The sequence below is a fragment of the Pristiophorus japonicus genome, chromosome Y, assembly GCF_044704955.1.
Source record: "Pristiophorus japonicus isolate sPriJap1 chromosome Y, sPriJap1.hap1, whole genome shotgun sequence".
NCBI lineage: Eukaryota > Metazoa > Chordata > Chondrichthyes > Pristiophoridae > Pristiophorus > Pristiophorus japonicus.
The window spans coordinates 29281-50053 of NC_092011.1; the positions used below are offsets into that span (position 1 = coordinate 29281).

Consider the following 20773-nt stretch of genomic DNA (forward strand, 5'->3'; position numbering starts at 1 on the left):
TGGCTCCCATACTTGTCGGTCATTTCCGAACACACTCGCTCGCTCGCACATCATGCTCTCACCAACACATTTGTGTCATTGTTCCACACCGTTGCACATCATTGGCTCAGTCTGATACACTTCAAAACAATGTCGCCGCACCCATTGGCAGACACTCCAGCTCTCACGTACTCGGGCTCATCAGCATTCATTCAAATGCACGTTAGCACACATGCTCACTGCATTACACTCAAATACCCCGTGGAAGATATTTATCTGTCCAACTTCTTGCTCTTACACACACGCTGACAGACTCATCCATTCTCACGTCCTTACGCTCTGAAACATCCGCCGTTCTCTGAGACTTCAGGCAATGGCTGGCCTGGCAATGCCCTGCGGTCCTTGGCTGTCCTGCTCGGAGCTGACTAACTGGCCTCTCTTTACCTTTAGGACCTTCAGCAGTTGCTCCAGCTCCAGCAGTTGGTCCTTGTACCTGGGCATCACCTCGCTGCCAACCTTCAAGGACCTGCACAGTTCCTCCTGCCACAGGCAGCGCAAGGACAGCAAGGTAGGCGTTTCCTCATCGTTCCGTCACAGCGCGTGGATCGGTGTATCACAAGGGTCTGCCCTCTCTCAGTACCTGCTCCTGGGCTGTTGGGGGCTCGGGCGAGCTTCCTTCCCTCCCCGCACTGAGCGATGAAGGAGGAAGGTCGGACAGTCCACCGCCTGCGGCCGTACTGAGCCCAGAAATGGATGGAGGTATGAATTGACTCTGGGTCTGTGACCTCACTGTCCCCGTGCTCTGGGTCTCTGACCTCACTGTCCCCGTGCTCTGGGTCTCTGACCTCACTGTCCCCGTGCTCTGGGTCTATGACCTCACTGTCCCCGTGCACTGGGTCTGTGACCTCAATGTCCCCGTGCTCTGGGTCTGTGACCTCACTGTCCCCGTGCTCTGGGTCTGTGACCTCACTGTCCCCGTGCTCTGGGTCTCTGACCTCACTGTCCCCGTACTCTGGGTCTCTGACCTCACTGTCCCCGTGCTCTGGGTCTCTGATCTCACTGTCCCCGTGCTCTGGGTCTCTGACCTCACTGTCCCCGTGCTCTGGGTCTCGGACCTCACTGTCCCCATGCTCTGGGTCTCTGACCTCACTGTCCCCGTGCTCTGGGTCTCTGACCTCACTGTCCCCGTGCTCTGGGTCTATGACCTCACTGTCCCCGTGCTCTGGGTCTATGACCTCACTGTCCCCGTGCTCTAGGTCTCTGATCTCACTGTCCCCGTGCTCTGGGTCTCTGACCTCACTGTCCCCGTGCTCTGGGTCTCTGATCTCACTGTCCCCGTGCTCTGGGTCTCTGACCTCACTGTCCCCGTGCTCTGGGTCTCTGACCTCACTGTCCCCGTGCTCTGGTCTATGACCTCACTGTCCCCGTGCTCTGGGTCTGTGACCTCACTGTCCCCGTGCTCTGGGTCTCTGATCTCATTGTCCCCGTGCTCTGGGTCTCTGACCTCACTGTCCCCGTGCTCTGGGTCTCTGACCTCACTGTCCCCGTGCTCTGGGTCTCTGATCTCACTGTCCCCATGCTCTGGGTCTCTGATCTCACAGTCCTCGTGTTCTTGGTCTCTGATCTCACTGTCCCCGCACTCTGATCTCACTGTCCCCATGCTCTGGGTCTCTGATCTCACTGTCCCTGTGCTCTGGGTCTCCGATCTCACTGTCCCCGCGCTCTGGGTCTCTGATCTCACTGTCCCCATGCTCTGGGTCTCCGATCTCACTGTCCCCGCGCTCTGGGTTTCTGATCTCACTGTCCCCCATGCTATGGGTCTCTGATTTCACTGTCCCCCGTGCTATGGGTCTCTAATTTCACTGTCCCCGCGCTCTGGGTCTCTGATCTCACTCTCCCCCATGCTCTGGGTCTCTAATTTCAATGTCCCCACGCTCTGGGTCTCTAATCTCACTGTCCCCGTGCTCTGGGTCTCTGATCTCACTGTCCTCGTGCTCTGGGTCTCTGATCTCACTGTCCCCGTGCTCTGGGTCTCTGATCTCACTCTCCCCCGTGCTATGGGTCTCTGATCTCACTCTACCCCGTGCTATGGGTCTCTGATTTCACTGTCCCCGCGCTCTAGATCTCTGATCTCACTGTCCCCGCGATCTGGGTCTCTGATCTCACTGTCCTCGTGCTCTGGGTCTCTGATCTCACTCTCCCCCGCGCTCTAGGTCTCTGATCTCACTGTCCTCGTGCTCTGTGCCTCTGATCTCACTGATTCGCCACTCTCCTTTCCATTCCAGGTCTGCTCTCGACACCAAATCTTCTACAGCTACCTCAGCAAAGCCAAGGGGGACTCCTGCAAGCCCAACCCCGCCTGGGGCTCGCTGCACAGGTCAGTCAAAGCACTACGTCCCATGCTGCACACAGTCACTGCTCAGAATTACCTTCAGACTTCTAAGTAAGAGCCAGCGTTAGTCTGTACCACACTCTGTGCCTGTGTCAGTCTCTGTACACACACTCAGTGCCTGTGTCAGTCTCTGTACACACACTCAGTGCCTGTGTCAGTCTCTGTACACACACTCATTGTCTGTGTCAGTCTCTGTACACACACTCAGTGCCTGTGTCAGTCTCTGTACACACACTCAGTGCCTGTGTCAGTCTCTGTACACACACTCAATGCCTGTGTCAGTCTCTGTACACACACTCAGTGCCTGTGTCAGTCTGTACACACATTCTGTGCCTGCGTCAGTCTCTGTACACACACTCTGTGCCTGTGTCAGTCTCTGTACACACACTCAGTGCCTGTGTCAGTCTGTACACACACTCAGTGTCTGTGTCAGTCTGTACACACACTCTGTGCCTGTGTCAGTCTCTGTACACACACTCAGTGCCTGTGTCAGTCTCTGTACACACACTCAGTGCCTGTGTCAGTCTCTGTACACACTCAGTGCCTGTGCCAGTCTCTGTACACACACTCAGTGCCTGTGTCAGTCTCTGTACACACACTCAGTGCCTGTGTCAGTCTCTGTACACACACTCAGTGCCTGTGTCAGTCTCTGTACACACTCAGTGCCTGTGCCAGTCTCTGTACACACACTCAGTGCCTGTGTCAGTCTCTGTACACACACTCAGTGCCTGTGCCAGTCTCTGTACACACACTCAGTGCCTGTGTCAGTCTCTGTACACACACTCAGTGCCTGTGCCAGTCTCTGTACACACACTCAGTGCCTGTGTCAGTCTCTGTACACACACTCAGTGCCTGTGTCAGTCTCTGTACACACACTCAGTGCCTGTTTCAGTCACTGTACACACACTCAGTGCCTGGTTGTGAGAGGATGAGACTGGATTTAGGGGAAATAAACCAGAAAATAATAGAGTTCAGGAGAAAGAGCGAACGCTAAAAAACAAAAACAAACAAGCCAATACTCATAGAATCATGGAAAGTTACAACACAGGCCATTCGGCCCGTTGTGCGTGTACTTACTCCTTCAAAAAGCAGTTCTGCTTCATCCCACAACCCTGCTTGTCCGAGAGTCTGGTGCCTAGAACTATCCACAATACCCCAGCTCAGGCTCAACCGCTGATTTATAAAGCTCCAGCATGATCTCTTTGCTTTTATATTTTATTCCTCTATTTATAACCCCGAATAACCCATGTGCTTTTTTAACTCACTCATCAGCTTGCTGTGCCACCGTTAAGGATTTGTATATAAGAACATAAGAAATAGGAGCAGGAGTAGGCCATACAGCTCCTCGAGCCTGCTCTGCCATTTAATACAATCACGGCTGATCTGATCATGGACTCGGGTCCACTTCCCCGCCCACTCCCCATAACCCCTTATCCCCTTACCGGTTTGTGAACCTTCAAAATCGTTCCATGTTAGTCCTCCCTAATCACCTTGCAAATTACCTCCCAGTCTGAAAAATAATGATCCACCGCCACCCTCTGCTTTTTGTCACTGAGCCAATTGTGTCCCCATTCCCCCACTTTCCCCTTCGTTCCGTGGGTTTGCACCTTCTTAACAAGCCTCCTGTGGGGCTCTGTCGAAGGCCTTTGAAAGTCGCTATGTAAAACCTCTGCTGCATGACCTCATCAAAGAGTTCAACCAAGTTAGTCACCTGCTGCAATGGCTTCTTATCCAGCACGGTGTCACATTTTTTTTTTGTCTTATAACACTCCTGTTAAGCGCCTTGGGCTGTTTACGATGTTAAAGGCACTATATAAATACAAGTTGTTGTTGGGGATAAAACCCCTGGTCCGGATGGATTGCATCCACACATATTAAACAAAGTTGGGGAAGAAGGAACGGAAGCCACATATATATAGATCCATCTGGACCAAGGCGCTTAACAGGAGTGTTATAAGACAAAAAAAATATATATAATATATATATAAACATTTATTAAAAAAGGAAATAATGCCAGAAGACTGATGGACAGCTAATGTTAATCCTATTTTTAAAAAGGGAGATCGAACAAGTCCAGAAAACTATGGATCAATTAACTTAACGTCGGTGGTAGGATAGATAATGGATTCCTTACTCCAATATGTAATAAACAAGCATGGATTTCAAAAGAGACGGTCATGCTTGACCAATCTATTGAATTCTTTGAAGAAACAACAGAAAGGGTAGACAAGGGTACTGCAGTAGATGTTATCTATTTGGCTTTTCCAAAGGCCTTCAATAAGGTAGACTGATGAACAAGACCAGAGCATGTGGAGTCAGGGGACAAGTAGCAGAATGGAACGCAAGCTGGCTACAAAAGAGAAAAGAGAGAGTAGGGGATCATGGTAGTTATTCAGACTGGCAAGTGGTGTTCCACAAGGATGGATGCTGGGACCACTGTTGTTTGCAGGTGACAATTGATTTGGACTCGGGAATCGGAAGTACAAGTTCAAAATTTGCGGATGACATCAAATTGGGAGGGATAACTAATACAGAGGAGGACTGCGGCAAAACACAGAAAGGCGTTAATAAGCTTGCAGAACGGGCGTGTAATCGTCAAATTAACTTCAATATCAATAAGTGTGGTGCATTTTGGTCAGAAGAATGAGGAAGCCGTATGCTCCCTGGAAAATAGTATCTAAATGGGGTCAAGGAGCAAAGGGATCTCGGGGTACAGATAAACAAATCGCTACAAGTACAGACACAGGCACTGGGGTTTCATTCTAGAGGGATAGAATTGAAAAGCAGAGAAGTTATGTCAAACTTGTATCGAACCTTTGTTAGACCACAGTTTGGAGTACTGCGTACAGTTATGGTCTCCATATTATGTAAAGGATATAGAGGCACTGGAAAAGTTGCAAATAAATATTTACAATGATGATACCAGAACCAACGTGAAAGATTGAACTGGCTGGGGCTCTTTTCTCCAGCAAAGAGAAGGCTGAGGGGTGATCTGATAGAGAGCTTTAAAACTCTGAAGGTGTTTGATAGAGTAGACATAGGGAAGATGTTTCCACTTGTGGGGGAGGTTAAACTAGGGGCCATAAAGATAATACAGTCACCAAGAAATCGAAATCCAATAGGGAATTCAGGAGAAACATCCTTTCCCCAGAGAGTGGTGAGAATGTGGAACTCGCTCCCACAAGGAGTGGTTGAAGCGAGTAGTATCGATGTATTTAAGGGGAAGCTGGATAACTGCATGAGGGAGAAAGGGATAGAAGGATATGTTGATGGGGTGAGATGAAGAGGGAGGGGGCTCGAGTGGAGCATAAACCCCGACATGAATCTGTTGGGCCGAATGGCCTGTTTCTGTGCAGTAAATTCTCTGTATTGGGAAGAGGCATGAAGGTAGGAGGGAGAGAGGGACAGAAGGCATGATAGAGAGGGGAAGGCATGGGGGAGAGTGAGTGGGGGGAGGGAGAGAGAGGGGAGGGAATGGGGGGAGGGAGAGAGAGGGGAGGGCATGAGGGAGAGTGAGTGAGGGAGAGAGAGAGGAGGGCATAAGAGAGAGAGAGAGAGGGGAGGGAATGGGGAGGGAGAGGGGAGGGCATGAGGGAGAGTGAGTGAGTGAGTGGGGGGAGGGAGAGAGAGGGGAGGGGATGGGGAGAGTGAGTGGGGGGAGGGAGCGAGACGGGAGGGCATGAGGGAGAGTGAGCAAGGCGAGGGAGAGAGAGAGGGGAGGGCATGGGGAGAGTGAGTGGGGGGAGGGAGAGAGAGGGGAGGGCATGGGGAGAGTGAGCGAGGGGAGGGGAGGGAGAGGGGAGGGCATGAGGGAAAGTGAGCGAGGGGAGGGAGAGAGAGGGGAGGATATGGGGAGAGTGAGTGGGGGGAGGGAGAGAGAGAGGGGAGGACATGGGGGAGAGAGAGGGGGTAGGGCATGGGAAAGAGAGGGTGTTGGAGAGAGAGGGGGAGGGGAAGGGGTGTGAGAGGGAAGAGGGAGAGACAGAGGGGCAGGCATGGGAAAGAGAGGGAAGGGGAAGGAGAGAGAGAGGGTAAGAAATGGGAGTGAGAGGGGATGGAGAGGTGGATTGCAGAGAGGGGTAGTGTGTGTGAGTGATGGAACTGTATTACGGAGACGCCTCTCTTGACACCGACACCATTTGCTGAGAGGGGACCCTGTCTTGGTGGAGGAGCTGTAGGTTGTGTCACCTCACTAGGACAGCCCATAATATTCTTTAATGTGTGAATCTGACTCTTGTGTTGCAGGCAGTGACCCGGCCAGGCCTCCCCGGGTCCTTAGCCCATGAGCCTCACCTGCAGGGACTCCCCCACTCACAGACAACCAAAGGTGTGGAGGCTCCATCACACCCCGAGGAGCCCAGCGACCTGGAGGAGCTGGAGCAGTTCGCTCGCACCTTCAAACAGCGGCGCATCAAGCTGGGCTTCACCCAGGTAAGGTGCTCAATGCTGGCTGGCCAGAGGTAGTGCCATGTGGGTAACGTAATGAGGTGGGTCAGTGCTGTAACTGGGCCGGGAACGGTCAGTCTGTCCTGTAACTGGGCCGGGAACGGTCAGTCTGTCCTGTAACTGGGCCGGGAACGGTCAGTCTGTCCTGTAACTGGGCCGGGAACGGTCAGTCTGTCCTGTAACTGGGCCGGGAACGGTCAGTCTGTCCTGTAACTGTGCTGGGTATATTGAGTTTGCCCTGTAACCAGCCTGTCACTCCGGGTCTGTAACCCAGCCTGTCACTCCGGGAACTGTAACCCAGCCTGTCACTCCGGGTCTGTAACCCAGCCTGTCACTCCGGGACCTGCAACCCAGCCTGTCACTCCGGGACCTATAACCCAGCCTGTCACTCCGGGACCTGTAACCCAGCCTGTCACTCCGGGTCTGTAACCCAGCCTGTCACTCCGGGACCTGTAACCCAGCCTGTCACTCCGGGTCTGTAACCCAGCCTGTCACTCCAGGACCTGCAACCCAGCCTGTCACTCCGGGACCTGTAACCCAGCCTGTCACTCCGGGTCTGTAACCCAGCCTGTCACTCCGAGTCTGTAACCCAGCCTGTCACTCCGGGACCTATAACCCAGCCTGTCACTCCGGGACCTGTAACCCAGCCTGTCACTCCGGGTCTGTAACCCAGCCTGTCACTCCAGGACCTGCAACCCAGCCTGTCACTCCGGGACCTGTAAGCCAGCCTGTCACTCGGGACCTGTAACCCAGCCTATCACTCCGGGTCTGTAACCCAGCCTGTCACTCCTGGACTGTAACCCAGCCTGTCACTCCGAGTCTGTATCGCAGCCTGTCACTCCGGGCCTGTAACCCAGCCTATCACTCCGGGTCTGTAACCCAGCCTGTCACTCCGGGTCTGTAACCCAGCCTGTCACTCCGGGCCTGTAACCCAGCCTGTCACTCCGGGCCTGTAACCCAGCCTGTCACTCCTGGAATGTAACCCAGCCTGTCACTCCGGGTCTGTATCGCAGCCTGTAACCCAGCCTGTCACTCCGGGACCTGTAACCCAGCCTGTCACTCCGGGTCTGTAACCCAGCCTGTCACTCCGGGTCTGTAACCCAGCCTGTCACTCCGGGTCTGTAACCCAGCCTGTCACTCCGGATCTGTAACCCAGCCTGTCACTCCGGGTCTGTAACCCAGCCTGTCACTCCGGGTCTGTATTGCAGCCTATAACCCAGCCTGTCACTCCGGGACCTGTAACCCAGCCTGTCACTCCGGGTCTGTAACCCAGCCTGTCACTCCGGGTCTGTAACCCAGCCTGTCACTCCGGGACCTGTAACCCAGCCTGTCACTCCGGGTCTGTAACCCAGCCTGTCACTCCGGGACCTGCAACCCAGCCTGTCACTCCGGGACCTATAACCCAGCCTGTCACTCCGGGACCTGCAACCCAGCCTGTCACTCCGGGACCTATAACCCAGCCTGTCACTCCGGGACCTGTAACCCAGCCTGTCACTCCGGGTCTGTAACCCAGCCTGTCACTCCAGGACCTGCAACCCAGCCTGTCACTCCGGGACCTGTAAGCCAGCCTGTCACTCGGGACCTGTAACCCAGCCTGTCACTCCGGGACCTGTAACCCAGCCTGTCACTCCGGGTCTGTAACCCAGCCTGTCACTCCGGGACCTGTAACCCAGCCTGTCACTCCGGGTCTGTAACCCAGCCTGTCACTCCTGGACTGTAACCCAGCCTGTCACTCCGAGTCTGTATCGCAGCCTGTCACTCCGGGCCTGTAACCCAGCCTATCACTCCGGGTCTGTAACCCAGCCTGTCACTCCGGGTCTGTAACCCAGCCTGTCACTCCGGGCCTGTAACCCAGCCTGTCACTCCGGGCCTGTAACCCAGCCTGTCACTCCTGGAATGTAACCCAGCCTGTCACTCCGGGTCTGTATCGCAGCCTGTAACCCAGCCTGTCACTCCGGGACCTGTAACCCAGCCTGTCACTCCGGGTCTGTAACCCAGCCTGTCACTCCGGGTCTGTAACCCAGCCTGTCACTCCGGGTCTGTAACCCAGCCTGTCACTCCGGATCTGTAACCCAGCCTGTCACTCCGGGTCTGTAACCCAGCCTGTCACTCCGGGTCTGTATTGCAGCCTATAACCCAGCCTGTCAATCCGGGACCTGTAACCCAGCCTGTCACTCCGGGTCTGTAACCCAGCCTGTCACTCCGGGTCTGTAACCCAGCCTGTCACTCCGGGTCTGTAACCCAGCCTGTCACTCCGGGACCTGTAACCCAGCCTGTCACTCCGGGTCTGTAACCCAGCCTGTCACTCCGGGCTTGTAACCCAGCCTGTCACTCCGGGCCTGTAACCCAGCCTGTCACTCCGGGTCTGTAACCCAGCCTGTCACTCCTGGAATGTAACCCAGCCTGTCACTCCTGGACTGTAACCCAGCCTGTCACTCCGGGCCTGTAACCCAGCCTGTCACTCCTGGACTGCAACCCAGCCTGTCACTCCGGGTCTGTATCGCAGCCTGTCACTCCGGGCCTGTAACCCAGCCTGTCACTCCGGGTCTGTATCGCAGCCTGTAATCCAGCCTGTCACTCTGGGACTGTAACCCAGCCTGTCACTCCGGGTCTGTAACCCAGTGTCACTCCTGGACTGTAACCCAGCCTGTCTCTCCGGGTCTGCAACCCAGCCTGTCACTCCGGGCCTGTAACCCAGCCTGTCACTCCGGGTCTGTAACCCAGCCTGTCACTCCGGGACTGTAACCCAGCCTGTCACTCCTGGACTGTAACCCAGCCTGTCACTCCAGGTCTGTATCGCAGCCTGTCACTCCGGGCCTGTAACCCAGCCTGTCACTCCGGGCCTGTAACCCAGCCTGTCACTCCGGGCCTGTAACCCAGCCTGTCACTCCGGGTCTATATACCCAGCCTGTCACTCCGGGCCTGTAACCCAGCCTGTCACTCCGGGCCTGTAACCCAGCCTGTCACTCCGGGACCTGTAACCCAGCCTGTCACTCCGGGTCTGTAACCCAGCCTGTCACTCCGGGCCTGTAAACCAGCCTGTCAATCCGGGCCTGTAACCCAGCCTGTCACTCCGGGCCTGTAACCCAGCCTGTCACTCCGGGTCTGTAACCCAGCCTGTCACTCCGGGCCTGTAACCCAGCCTGTCACTCCGGGTCTGTAACCCAGCCTGTCACTCCGGGCCTGTAACCCAGCCTGTCACTCCGGGCCTGTAACCTAGCCTGTCACTCCGGGTCTGTAACCCAGCCTGTCACTCCGGGCCTGTAACCCAGCCTGTCACTCCGGGTCTGTAATCCAGCCTGTCACTCCGGGTCTGTAACCCAGCTTGTCACTCCGGGCCTGTAACCCAGCCTGTCACTCCGGGTCTGTAACCCAGCCTGTCACTCCGGGCCTGTAACCCAGCCTGTCACTCCTGGTCTGTAACCCAGCCTGTCACTCCGGGACTGTAACCCAGCCTGTCACTCCGGGACTGTAACCCAGCCTGTCACTCCTGGTCTGTAACCCAGCCTGTCACTCCGGGACTGTAACCCAGCCTGTCACTCCGGGCCTGTAACCCAGCCTGTCACTCCTGGTCTGTAACCCAGCCTGTCACTCCGGGACTGTAACCCAGCCTGTCACTCCGGGCCTGTAACCCAGCCTGTCACTCCGGGACTGTAACCCAGCCTGTTACTCTGGGTGTGCTGTGTGGCTCAGAAGAGCCGAGGGCCCAGGGGCAGCACGGGCCCAGCCCACTCTGCGATACGTGTACGCACTCGGTCCGTGCAGCAGAGCTGGTCTCCAGTCGTCCTGGTTCACCCTTGCCACTGGATAAAGGCCTAGCTCAGCAAAGCCCGTGTGGCGGCTGGTGTGTAACGGTCACCACACGTTAATAAAATCCACCCACAGGCATCTTCCACCCCTCACTTGGAGTTCAGGACTCCTGTGGAAGCAAGTCATCCTCGTTCGAGGACCGCCTGTGACGATGATGATGATGCTGTGTGTCTGCAGGGCGATGTCGGGTTGGCGATGGGGAAGCTTTACGGCAATGACTTCAGCCAGACGACAATCTCCCGTTTTGAGGCCCTCAACCTCAGCTTTAAGAACATGTGCAAACTGAAACCCTTACTAGAGAAATGGCTGAATGATGCAGGTATGTGACCTCTGATCCTTCAACTCTGACTTTTCAACATGGTCCTTTTTTTAAAATCATGATCATCTCAAATTCCTCATCGTACAGCACAGAAGGAGGCCATTCGGCCCATCGAATCTGCGTCGGCTCTTTTGAGGAGCAATCCAGTTAGTCCCACTGCTTGTAAACATGGGTTCTTTGCTTAAGAATGCATAACAACACATTGCTTTAAGACCTAGTTGGTTTAGCAGCAAATATTTAACAAACACACCGCACATTACCAGGTCCTCCACCAGGCTCACAACCACCTGCCCCATCGTGGATCCCCCGAACCCAACTGGCTGGGGTTTTATTGAGTCTTGTGAACATCACATGACTGGCAAAGCCACTCACAACTCAACAGTTCTACAACTCTTTTGTTGCAAAACAAATTAAACAGTTAGTTCAAGTGTCGCCCGATTAAAGGCAATGGACACTCCAAACACTTTTCAAGTGCCCTTTTTTTTTGGGCACTAAAATCACAAATATATACATGTGCCCCCTGGCTAAAAGGGAGGGGACACTAAAACCCGGCAATAAAACAAATTAAACTTTAAAACATATAAAATTAAATTAAAATGTGGTTGCCGGGGGTGATGATGCACTCCAGTCCCTCCGGTGCCCACCTCTCGCGGAAGGCCGCGAGCGTACCGGTGGACACCGCGTGCTCCATCTCCAAGGACACCCTGGCGCGGATGTACGCGCGGAAGAGAGGCAGGCAGTCGGGCTGAACGACCCCCTCGACCGCCCGCTGCCTGGACCGGCTGATGGCACCCTTGGCCGTGCCCAGGAGCAGTCCTACGAGGAGACCCTCGGACCTACCCGCTCCCCTCCGCACAGGGTGCCCAAAGATCAGGAGTGTGGGACTGAAGTGCAGCCAGAATTTCAGGAGCAGCCCCTTTAAATAACAAAACAGGGGCTGCAACCTCGCACACTCCATAAAAACATGGAACACGGACTCTTCCAGACTGCAGAAATTGCAGGCGGCCTGAGAGTCCGTGAACCGGCTTAAAAATTTGTTGCACGGCACTGCTCCGTGCACCACCCTCCAGGCCAAGTCCCCAATAAATAAAGGGAGGACTCCCGCGTCGAGTGCCCTCCATCGGGGACCCCCGCCTCCTCCGGACGGCAAGATGGTACGCCATGGTGTGTCCGGACGGCAGGCGAGGATGGCAAAGTTGAGAGTGTGCAGGAGCAGCCCGTACAAGAAATCCCTCCGCACGGAACTGAAAGGCACGGAGGGGATTTCCCCGAGGCGGCTCAAGTTGTGAGGCGCCGGCTCCCGAGGGAGGTTCCGGGGTTTGGCGCCGATGAGGAATTCCGTCTGGACGGGGGTCAGTTCGGACGGGATCTCCCCACGTGCTTGAGCCTCCTCGATGCACCTAACGGAGTCAGGGCCCAGAGCTGTTTTTAGCGACTCAATGGCATCGGCCGCGTGGCGGACGTTGGCAGAGTTTAGGCGCCGCGCCAGCGTGTCTGGCGCCATCCAGCCCGCTCCTCCGCCATCGAGCAGGTCCCTGACCCTGGTCACCTCACCAGCCACAGCCCTCTCTTCCGACCGCCACATGAAACCTCGGCCGTGGAGGTACGGATTCCCGAGCAGCGGCTCCTGCAGGACGGCCGCCACTCCAGCCGGCGGAGAGCTGCGCTTGGTGGAGACTTTGTTCCAGACCCTGATGAGTTCCCTGTAAAAGACAGGCAGCTCCCGGAGGGCGGTCCTGACGCCCCCCAAGTTCACAAACAGGAGCTGTGTGTCGTAATTGAGGTCGTGCTGCTGGCGGAAGAAGTACGTCACCAGAGCACGCCACCTCGGAGGGCGCTCGACGTAAAGGTATCTCTGCAGGGTCTGAAGACGGAAAGTCGCGAGCTGGGTGCTGACGCACACCAACGACTGACCGCCCTCCCCAAGCGGGAGACTCAAGACCGCCGCAGAGACCCAGTGCTTCCTGTTGTTCCAGAAGAAGTCCACCAGCTTCTTCTGTATCTTGGCGACAAACGCAGGGGGAGGGGTCAAAGTGACCAGCCGGTACCACAGCATTGCGGCCACCAGCTGGTTTATGACTCGCGCTCGACCCCTGTAGGACAGCACTCGGAGCAGTCCTGTCCAGTGCCCTAGGCGAGCGGCGACCTTGGCCTCCAGCTCTTGGCAGTTTTCCGGCCAGGCTTCCTCGTCGGGGCTAAGGTAGACTCCCAGATAGAGGAGATGGGTCGTGCTCCAGGCAAAAGGCCTGAGCTCCTCCGGCAGGGAGTCCACCCGCCACTGACCCACCAGGAGTCCGGAACATTTCTCCCAGTTGATCCTGGCGGAGGATGCGGCCGAGTAAATCTCCTGGCACTCTCGCATCCTCCGCAGGTCAGCGGGATCCTCTACCGTGAGGAGCACGTCATCGGCGTAAGCCGAGAGGACGACCTCCACGCCCAGCCCTTGCAGAGCCAGTCCCGTCAACCTCGTCCACAGGAGGCGCAGGAAAGGCTCCACGCAAACAGCATATAACTGGCCGGACATGGGGCATCCCTGGCGCACCCCTCTCCCAAAGCGAAGGGGCGCCGTCAAGGACCCGTTAACCTTAATCAGACACTCCGCGGCAGCGTACAAAAGTCGGATCCGGGCGACGAAATGCGTCCCGAACCCGAAAGCGCGCAGAGTTCCGAGCAGATAGTCGTGATCCACCCTGTCGAACGCCTTCTCTTGGTCGAGAGATAGGAAGGCGACCGACAGACCAGCCTCCTGGGAATGATGGATGAGGTCCCGGACTAGATGGATGTTATCGTGGATTGTCCGGCCCGGGACCATGTAGGACTGGTCGGGGTGGATCATGTGGTCTAGCACGGCACCAAAGCGAGCAGACATCGCCCTGACGAAGATTTTGTAGTCCGTGCTGAGGAGGGAGACCAGGCGCCAGTTCTTAAGGAGGCGGAGATCGCCCTTCTTAGGCAGCAGGACGATGACTGCCCTGCGCCAAGAGAGGGGCATCTCCCCGGTCGCCAGACTTTCCCCCAGGACCCACGCGTAGTCACCCCCCCAAGATGTCCCAGAATGCCCTGTGGAACTCCACGGTCAGCCCGTCCAGCCCCGGGGCTTTTCCCCTCGAGAGCCACTTGAGGGCGCTGGTCAGCTCTGCCAGGCTTAGCGGAGCTTCCAGATTTTCGGCGCCCTCCGGGCCGACCTTCGACAGGTCCTCCCACAAAACTCTGCGCACTTCCTCGCTGGACGGATCCGGGTGCATACACTTCCCCAAAAGCCTGCGATTTTTTTTTTTCTCCTTCAAGTACTTACCCAATTTCCTTTTGAAGGTTACTATTCAATCTATATCCACCAAGCCTACCAGGCAGTGCCAAATCGCTGCATAAAACAGGTTTACTCATGTCGCCTCTGGTTCTTTTGCCAATCAACTTTTGCCAATCTGTGCCCCCTGGTCATAGACCCTTCGGCCATTGCAAACCGTTTCTCTTTATTTACTCAATCTAAACCCGTCACGATTTCAAACACCTCGATCAAATCTCCTCTTCGCCATCTCTGCTCTAAGAAACATAGAAATCTACAGCGCAAAAGGAGGCCATTTTGGCCCATTGTGTCCGCGCCGGCTGACAAAGAGCCGCACTGAAGGTTACAGATAAATCTATGAACAATGGCGGAAAGGTAAAGAGCACCCAACTCCTTCACCCAACAGCCCTCACCCAAATGCCCCTCACTCAACACCCCTCACCCAACTCTCAGCCACCTCACACCCCCTCACCCCACACCCCAACTCCCCCTCACCCAACTCTCAGTCACCTCACATCCCCTCACCCCACACCCCAACTCCCCCTCACCCAACTCTCAGTCACCTCACACCCCCTCACCTCACACCCCAACTCCCCCTCACCCAACTCTCAGTCACCTCACACCCCCTCACCCCACACCCCAACTCCCTCTCACCCAACTCTCAGTCACCTCACACCCCCTCACCCCACACCCCAACTCCCCCTCACCCAACTCTCAGTCACCTCACACCCCCTCACCCCACACCCCAATTCCCCCTCACCCAACTCTCAGTCACCTCACACCCCCTCACCCCACACCCCAACTCCCCCTCACCCAACTCTCAATCACCTCACACCCCCTCACCCCACACCCCAACTCCCCCTCACCCAACTCTCAGTCACCTCACACCCCCTCACCCCACACCCCAACTCCCCCTCACCCAACTCTCAGTCACCTCACACCCCCTCACCCCACACCCCAACTCCCCCTCACCCAACTCTCAGTCACCTCACACCCCCTCACCCCACACCCCAACTCCCCCTCACCCAACTCTCAGTCACCTCACACCCCCTCACCCCACACCCCAACCTACCCTCACTAGTCTGCCCTGCACCACTGCAAACACCCCTTACACTGAAACATTCTACACAGGTTAAAAACCCTGGCCATTTTGTTGGGGGGGGGGGGAAGAAATCCGGGAAAATTCCTCTCCGACCCATCCGGGCGATCAAAGCGAATCCAGGAGCTCACCCTGGCCATATTTGACTCCCTGCCAGTATTACCATCACAGTGGCGCCAGCCAACAAGGAGAAGTTAGCACCGCCCCAGCGACTTTGATTTCCCGAATAAGTCTGTTGCATGGTACTTCACCAAACGCCTTTTGAAAGTCCATACGTTCATCTACTGCATCACCTTCACCAGCCCTCTGTGTTGCTTCACCAAAGAACCCAGTCAGGTTAGTCAGACACGGTTTGTCTTTAACAAATCTGAGTGACCCTCATCAAGCTGTGCTTCTCCAAGTGAGAATTCACTTTGCCCTTGACGATGGACTCTCAGCTCGTTGTTGCTGCTGTTTTCGCCCCGGGAGAGGCAGCGGTGAGCTCCTCCAGCAGGGTGGCCATTTTCCAGTGCCGCGCCAGGGTTTTCGGGGCCGGTTTTGGCGAGGCGCGGAGAATCACACACCCCCCCGGCCCCCCCCCTCCCGGCCAGGAGAGGCGAGTGCAATGCCCCCTGGTTGCGACACCGGCTCGATTTTTATTTGCTTCCAGCCTGACCCGTCGCGCTCCGTAGTACCCCCTGCTGGGACCGCCTGTGAGAGCGGGCAGTCCGACCTGTGCAGTGAGGTAACGAATGTCGACCTCCGGTCAGTGTGATTGGGTTTTTATTACAATTACCGTACTGGTGGCATGAGATATATTTTGGGAATGTTTTTGGCCGGCTTTTTTCAGCTCTTTTTGTTTTCTCCCCAGGCCCCTCAGAGCGCTCCGAGGCCAGCTGTTTAGCTCGGGATTTTCGCATGCTCAGCCTGCCTCGCGCTCTTAAAGTGGTGTGCAACGTCTCACTTAGCACTACACACCCCCCCCCCCGCCGCCCCCGGCCCTCCACACTCAGGGCCCTGCTGACTGAGGTGCAACCTTTTCCCAGGCGGTATCAAGGCGGCCCCGCCATCATTAACGCCCCGAAATCCTAAAAGCTAAAAACCCAGCCCTTGTAGTTTTACCACCACTGCTGTAGGGCTGAGCGGCCTGTGGTTAACCCGCATTATCCCACTCCCCCTTTTTTTTAACAGGGGTTAACATTTTCAATCATCCAGACCTGTGGCAGCACCCCCATATCCAAGGAAGGTTGTTCTCAAATCCTCCTGGAGTTCATCGCGTCGGGTTATGGTGAAAAATGCGGCGAAGGGGGATTTGGGATGTGGGGTGAGGGAGAGTGGGGTGAGGGGGAGTTGGGGTGTGGGGTGAGGGGGTGTGAGGTGACGGAGAGTTGGGTGAGGGGGAGTTGGGGTGTAGGGTGAGGGAGAGTGGGATGAGGGGGAGTTGGGGTGTGGGGTGAGGGGATGTGAGGTGACGGAGAGTTGGGTGAGGGGGAGTTGGGGTGTAGGGTGAGGGAGAGTGGAGTGAGGGAAGGTTGGGGTGAGGGGGTATGAGGTGAGGGAGAGTGGGGTGAGGGGGAGTTAGGGTGTAGGGTGAGGGAGAGTGGAGTGAGGGAAGGTTGGGGTGTGGGGTGAGGGGGTATGAGGTGAGGGTGAGGGGGAGTTGGGTGTAGGGTGAGGGAGAGTGGAGTGAGGGAAGGTTGGGGTGTGGGGTGAGGGGGTGTGAGGTGAGGGAGAGTGGGGTGAGGGGGAATTGGGGTGTGTGGTGAGGGGGTGTGAGGTGACTGAGAGTTGGGTGAGGGGCATTTGGGTGAGGGCTGTTGGGTGAAGGAGCTGGGTGAGGGGGAGTCTGGTGAGGAGTGAGGGGGATTTGGTTGAGGGGATGTGGGTGAGGAGGAGTTGGAGGAGTCGGGAGAGGGGTGAGGGGGAGTCGGGTGAGAGGTGTTGGGTGAGGTGGAGTTGGGTGAGGGAGATCAGTTGAGGGGGACTTGGGTAAAGAGTGTTGAGTCAAGGGTGAAGAGATGAAGGAGTTGAGTGAAGAGTTGTTGAGTGAGGGGTGTTGAGTGAAGGGTGAGGGGGAGTTGTGAATTGTGTGCACCTCCCTTACGTTTCTCCTTTCTTTCTTTAGAAAACATGTCAGCGGACTCCACGCTGCCCAGCCCGAATGCACTGAGCAGTCCTCCACTTGGCATAGAGGGAATGGGAGGGCGCAGGAGGAAAAAGCGAACAAGCATCGAGACCAATGTCCGAGTGGCCTTAGAGAAGAGCTTCCTCGCGGTAAATAATACAAATACTTGACAGGTAACGGTGTGTGAGTGAAAGCCAGGGTCCAGTCACTGCCTCGAACCAGGGCCCAGGCCCCAGTCACTGCATGGAACCAGGGCCCAGGCCTCAGTCACTGCCCGAAACCAGGGCCCAGGCCCCAGTCACTGCCCGAAACCAAGGCCCAGGCCCCGGTCACTGCCCGAAACCAGGGCCCAGGCCCCAGTCAGTGCCCGAAACCAAGGCCCAGGTCCCAGTCACTGCCCGAAACCAGGGCCCAGGCCCCAGTCACTGCCTGAAACCAAGGCCCAGGCCCCCAGTCAGTGCGAAAACCATGACCCCGCCCCCAGTCACTGTCCCTGTGGTGGGACACGGTATACCGGGGACTGTGTGATGGGATCGGGTGTGATGGTAGAGTGTGACGGGGCTGTCTGTGTCCTGACAGAATCAGAAGCCGACCTCGGAGGAGATTCAGCTGATTGCGGACCAGCTGACCATGGAGAAGGAGGTGATTCGAGTCTGGTTCTGCAACCGGAGACAGAAAGAAAAACGAATCAATCCAGCCAGCAACAGTGGGGTGTCGGTGCACACACATAGCAAACCATCCATCTACAGCACTCACATGGTGAGTACAGGCATCAGAGCGTGATTACAGAGCCAGAGAGTGAGAGAGTTACTGTCCCAGAGAGTGAGTGAGTCGATGGAGAAAGGAACAGAAGGATATGCTGATGGGGTTAGATGTAGAAGGGTGCGAGGTCAGAAAATAGAGAGTCGGGATAAATGTTTCATTCTCGGGTTGGCAATCAGTGACTAGTGGGGTGTCGCAGGGATCAGTGCTGGGACCCTAACTATTTACAATCGATATTAATGACTTGGAAGAAGGGACCGAGTGTAACGTAGCCAAGTTTGCTGACGATACAAAGATGGGAGGAAAAGCAATGTGTGAGGAGGACACAAAAAATCTGCAAAAGGACATAGACAGGCTAAGTGAGTGGGCAAAAATTTGGCAGATGGAGTATAATGTTGGAAAGTGTGAGGTCATGCACTTCGGCAGAAAAAAAATCAAAGAGCAAGTTATTATTTAAATGGAGAAAGATTGCAAAGTGCTGCAGTACAGCGGGACCTGGGGGTACTTGTGCATGAAACACAAAAGGATAGTATGCAGGTACAGCAAGTGATCAGGAAGGCCAATGGTATCATGGCCTTTATTGCAAAGGGGATGGAGTATAAAAGCAGGGAAGTCTTGCTACAATTGTACAGGGTATTGGTGAGGCCACACCTGGAATACTGTGTGCAGTTTTGGTTTCCATATACTTGCTTTGGAGGCAGTTCAGAGAAGGTTCACTTGGTTGATTCTGGAGATGAGGGGGTTGACTTATGAGGAAATGTTGTGTAGGTTGGGCCTCTACTCATTGGAATTCAGAAGAATGAGAGGTGATCTTATCGAAACGTATAAGATTATGAAGGGGCTTGACAAGGTGGATGCAGAGAGGATGTTTCCACTGATGGGGGAGACTAGAACTAGGGGGCATGGTCTTAGAATAAGGGGCCGCCCATTTAAAACTGAGATGAGGAGGAATTTATTCTCTGAGAGTTGTGGATCTGTGGAATTCGCTGCCTCAGAGAGCTGTGGAAGCTGGGACATTGAATACATTTAAGACAGAAATAGACAGTTTCTTAACCGATAAGGGAATAAGGGGTTATGGGGAGTGGGCGGGGAAGTGGACCTAAGTCCATGATTGGATCAGCCATGAGCGTATTAAATGGCGGAGCAGGCTCGAGGGGTCGTATGGCCTACTCCTGCTCCTGTTTCTTATGTTCTATGAGGCTCGTGAGGAGTAGAAACACCGGCATGGATCAGTTGGGCGAATGGCCTGCTGCACATTCTATGAAGTAGCATCAATGCGGGAATGGAATTGAAGGAACGTTGGCCATTAAGTAAGGGATGGTGTAGGGAGCCGAGTCTAGCAGTAATAACTTGCATTTTCTAATGCCTTTAACACAGTAAAATATCCCAAATTGCTTCAAATGAGCAAGTATCAGACTAAAAGTACCAAAGAAGGAGCTATTAGAGCAGGCGACCAAAAGCTTGGTCAAAGAGATAGCTTTTAAGGAGTGTCTTAAAGGAGGAAAGAGATAGAGAGGCGGAGAGGTTTAGGGAGGGCGTTGCAGAGCTTGGAGCCCAGGCAGCTGAAGACACGGCCACCAATAGTTGAGCGATTAAAATCAGGGATGCTCAAGAGGCCAGAAATGGAGGAGTACAGACATCTCGGAGGGTTGTTGGGCTGGAGGAGTTTACTGAGATATGAGGGGCGAGGCCATGGAGGGATTTGAACACAAGGATGAGAATTTTAAAATCAAGGTGTTTCTGGAAGTGAGTCACTGTCAGTCAGCGAGCACAGGGCTGACGGGCGAACGGGATAGAAAGATATGTATCCAGGCACACACTTTCTCAACAACCTGTTATTACTCATTGATTCTGATGCAGTTAGTCCTGTTTAGTAATATCTCTCGGCACTATATTGACTTCTGCCTCCCTTGGCTGGCACGAGGATAGACTCACCCCTCGCAACATCCCGAGTTTAAAAAAAATGTCATCTCTAACCTTTGATCCCTAATTCCCTCTCAATCAGGTCTCTCCACAGCCGACAAGTTTGAATCTCTCGGTGTCACAGGGCACAAACAGCCTCAGCACAACAGGTAAAGGAAAGGGTTAACTCTGCAGCAGTCTGGGACTGGTACAGGGAGAGGGACTGGTACAGGGAGGGATGGTACAGGGAGGGATGGTACAGGGAGGGATGATACAGGGTGTGGGATGGTACAGGGTGTGGGATGGTACAGGGAGGGGTGGTACAGGGAGGGATGGTACAGGTGTGGGATGGTACAGGGTGTGGGATGGTACAGGGTGTGGGATGGTACAGGGAGGGATGGTACAGGGAGGGATGGTACAGGGAGGGATGGTACAGGGAGGGATGGTACAGGGAGGGATGGTACAAGGTGTGGGATGGTACAGGGAGGCATGGTACAGGGAGGGATGGTACAGGGAGGGATGGTACAGGGAGGGATGGTACAGGGAGGGATGGTACAGGGAGGGATGATACAGGGTGTGGGATGGTACAGGGTGTGGGATGGTACAAGGTGTGGGATGGTACAGGGTGTGGGATGGTACAGGGACGGATGGTACAGGGTGTGGGATGGTACAGGGTG

The 20773-nt window shown here is 55.3% G+C and overlaps 1 protein-coding gene across 1 annotated transcript in view; it reads left to right on the forward strand.

The window, feature by feature from the left end:
• Positions 1-429: 429 nt before the first annotated feature.
• The window catches only part of LOC139241067 (POU domain, class 2, transcription factor 2-like), a gene marked incomplete at its 5' end in the record, with an annotated part of 50950 nt that continues 30606 nt past the window's right edge, over positions 430-20773 (forward strand). Inside the window, 7 exons of the mRNA XM_070869760.1 lie at positions 430-547; positions 2265-2356; positions 6617-6802; positions 10805-10946; positions 17433-17581; positions 18012-18191; positions 20200-20266. Coding sequence (XP_070725861.1) covers positions 430-547; positions 2265-2356; positions 6617-6802; positions 10805-10946; positions 17433-17581; positions 18012-18191; positions 20200-20266 — 934 coding nt within the window. The remainder of the gene's footprint in view (positions 548-2264; positions 2357-6616; positions 6803-10804; positions 10947-17432; positions 17582-18011; positions 18192-20199; positions 20267-20773) is intronic.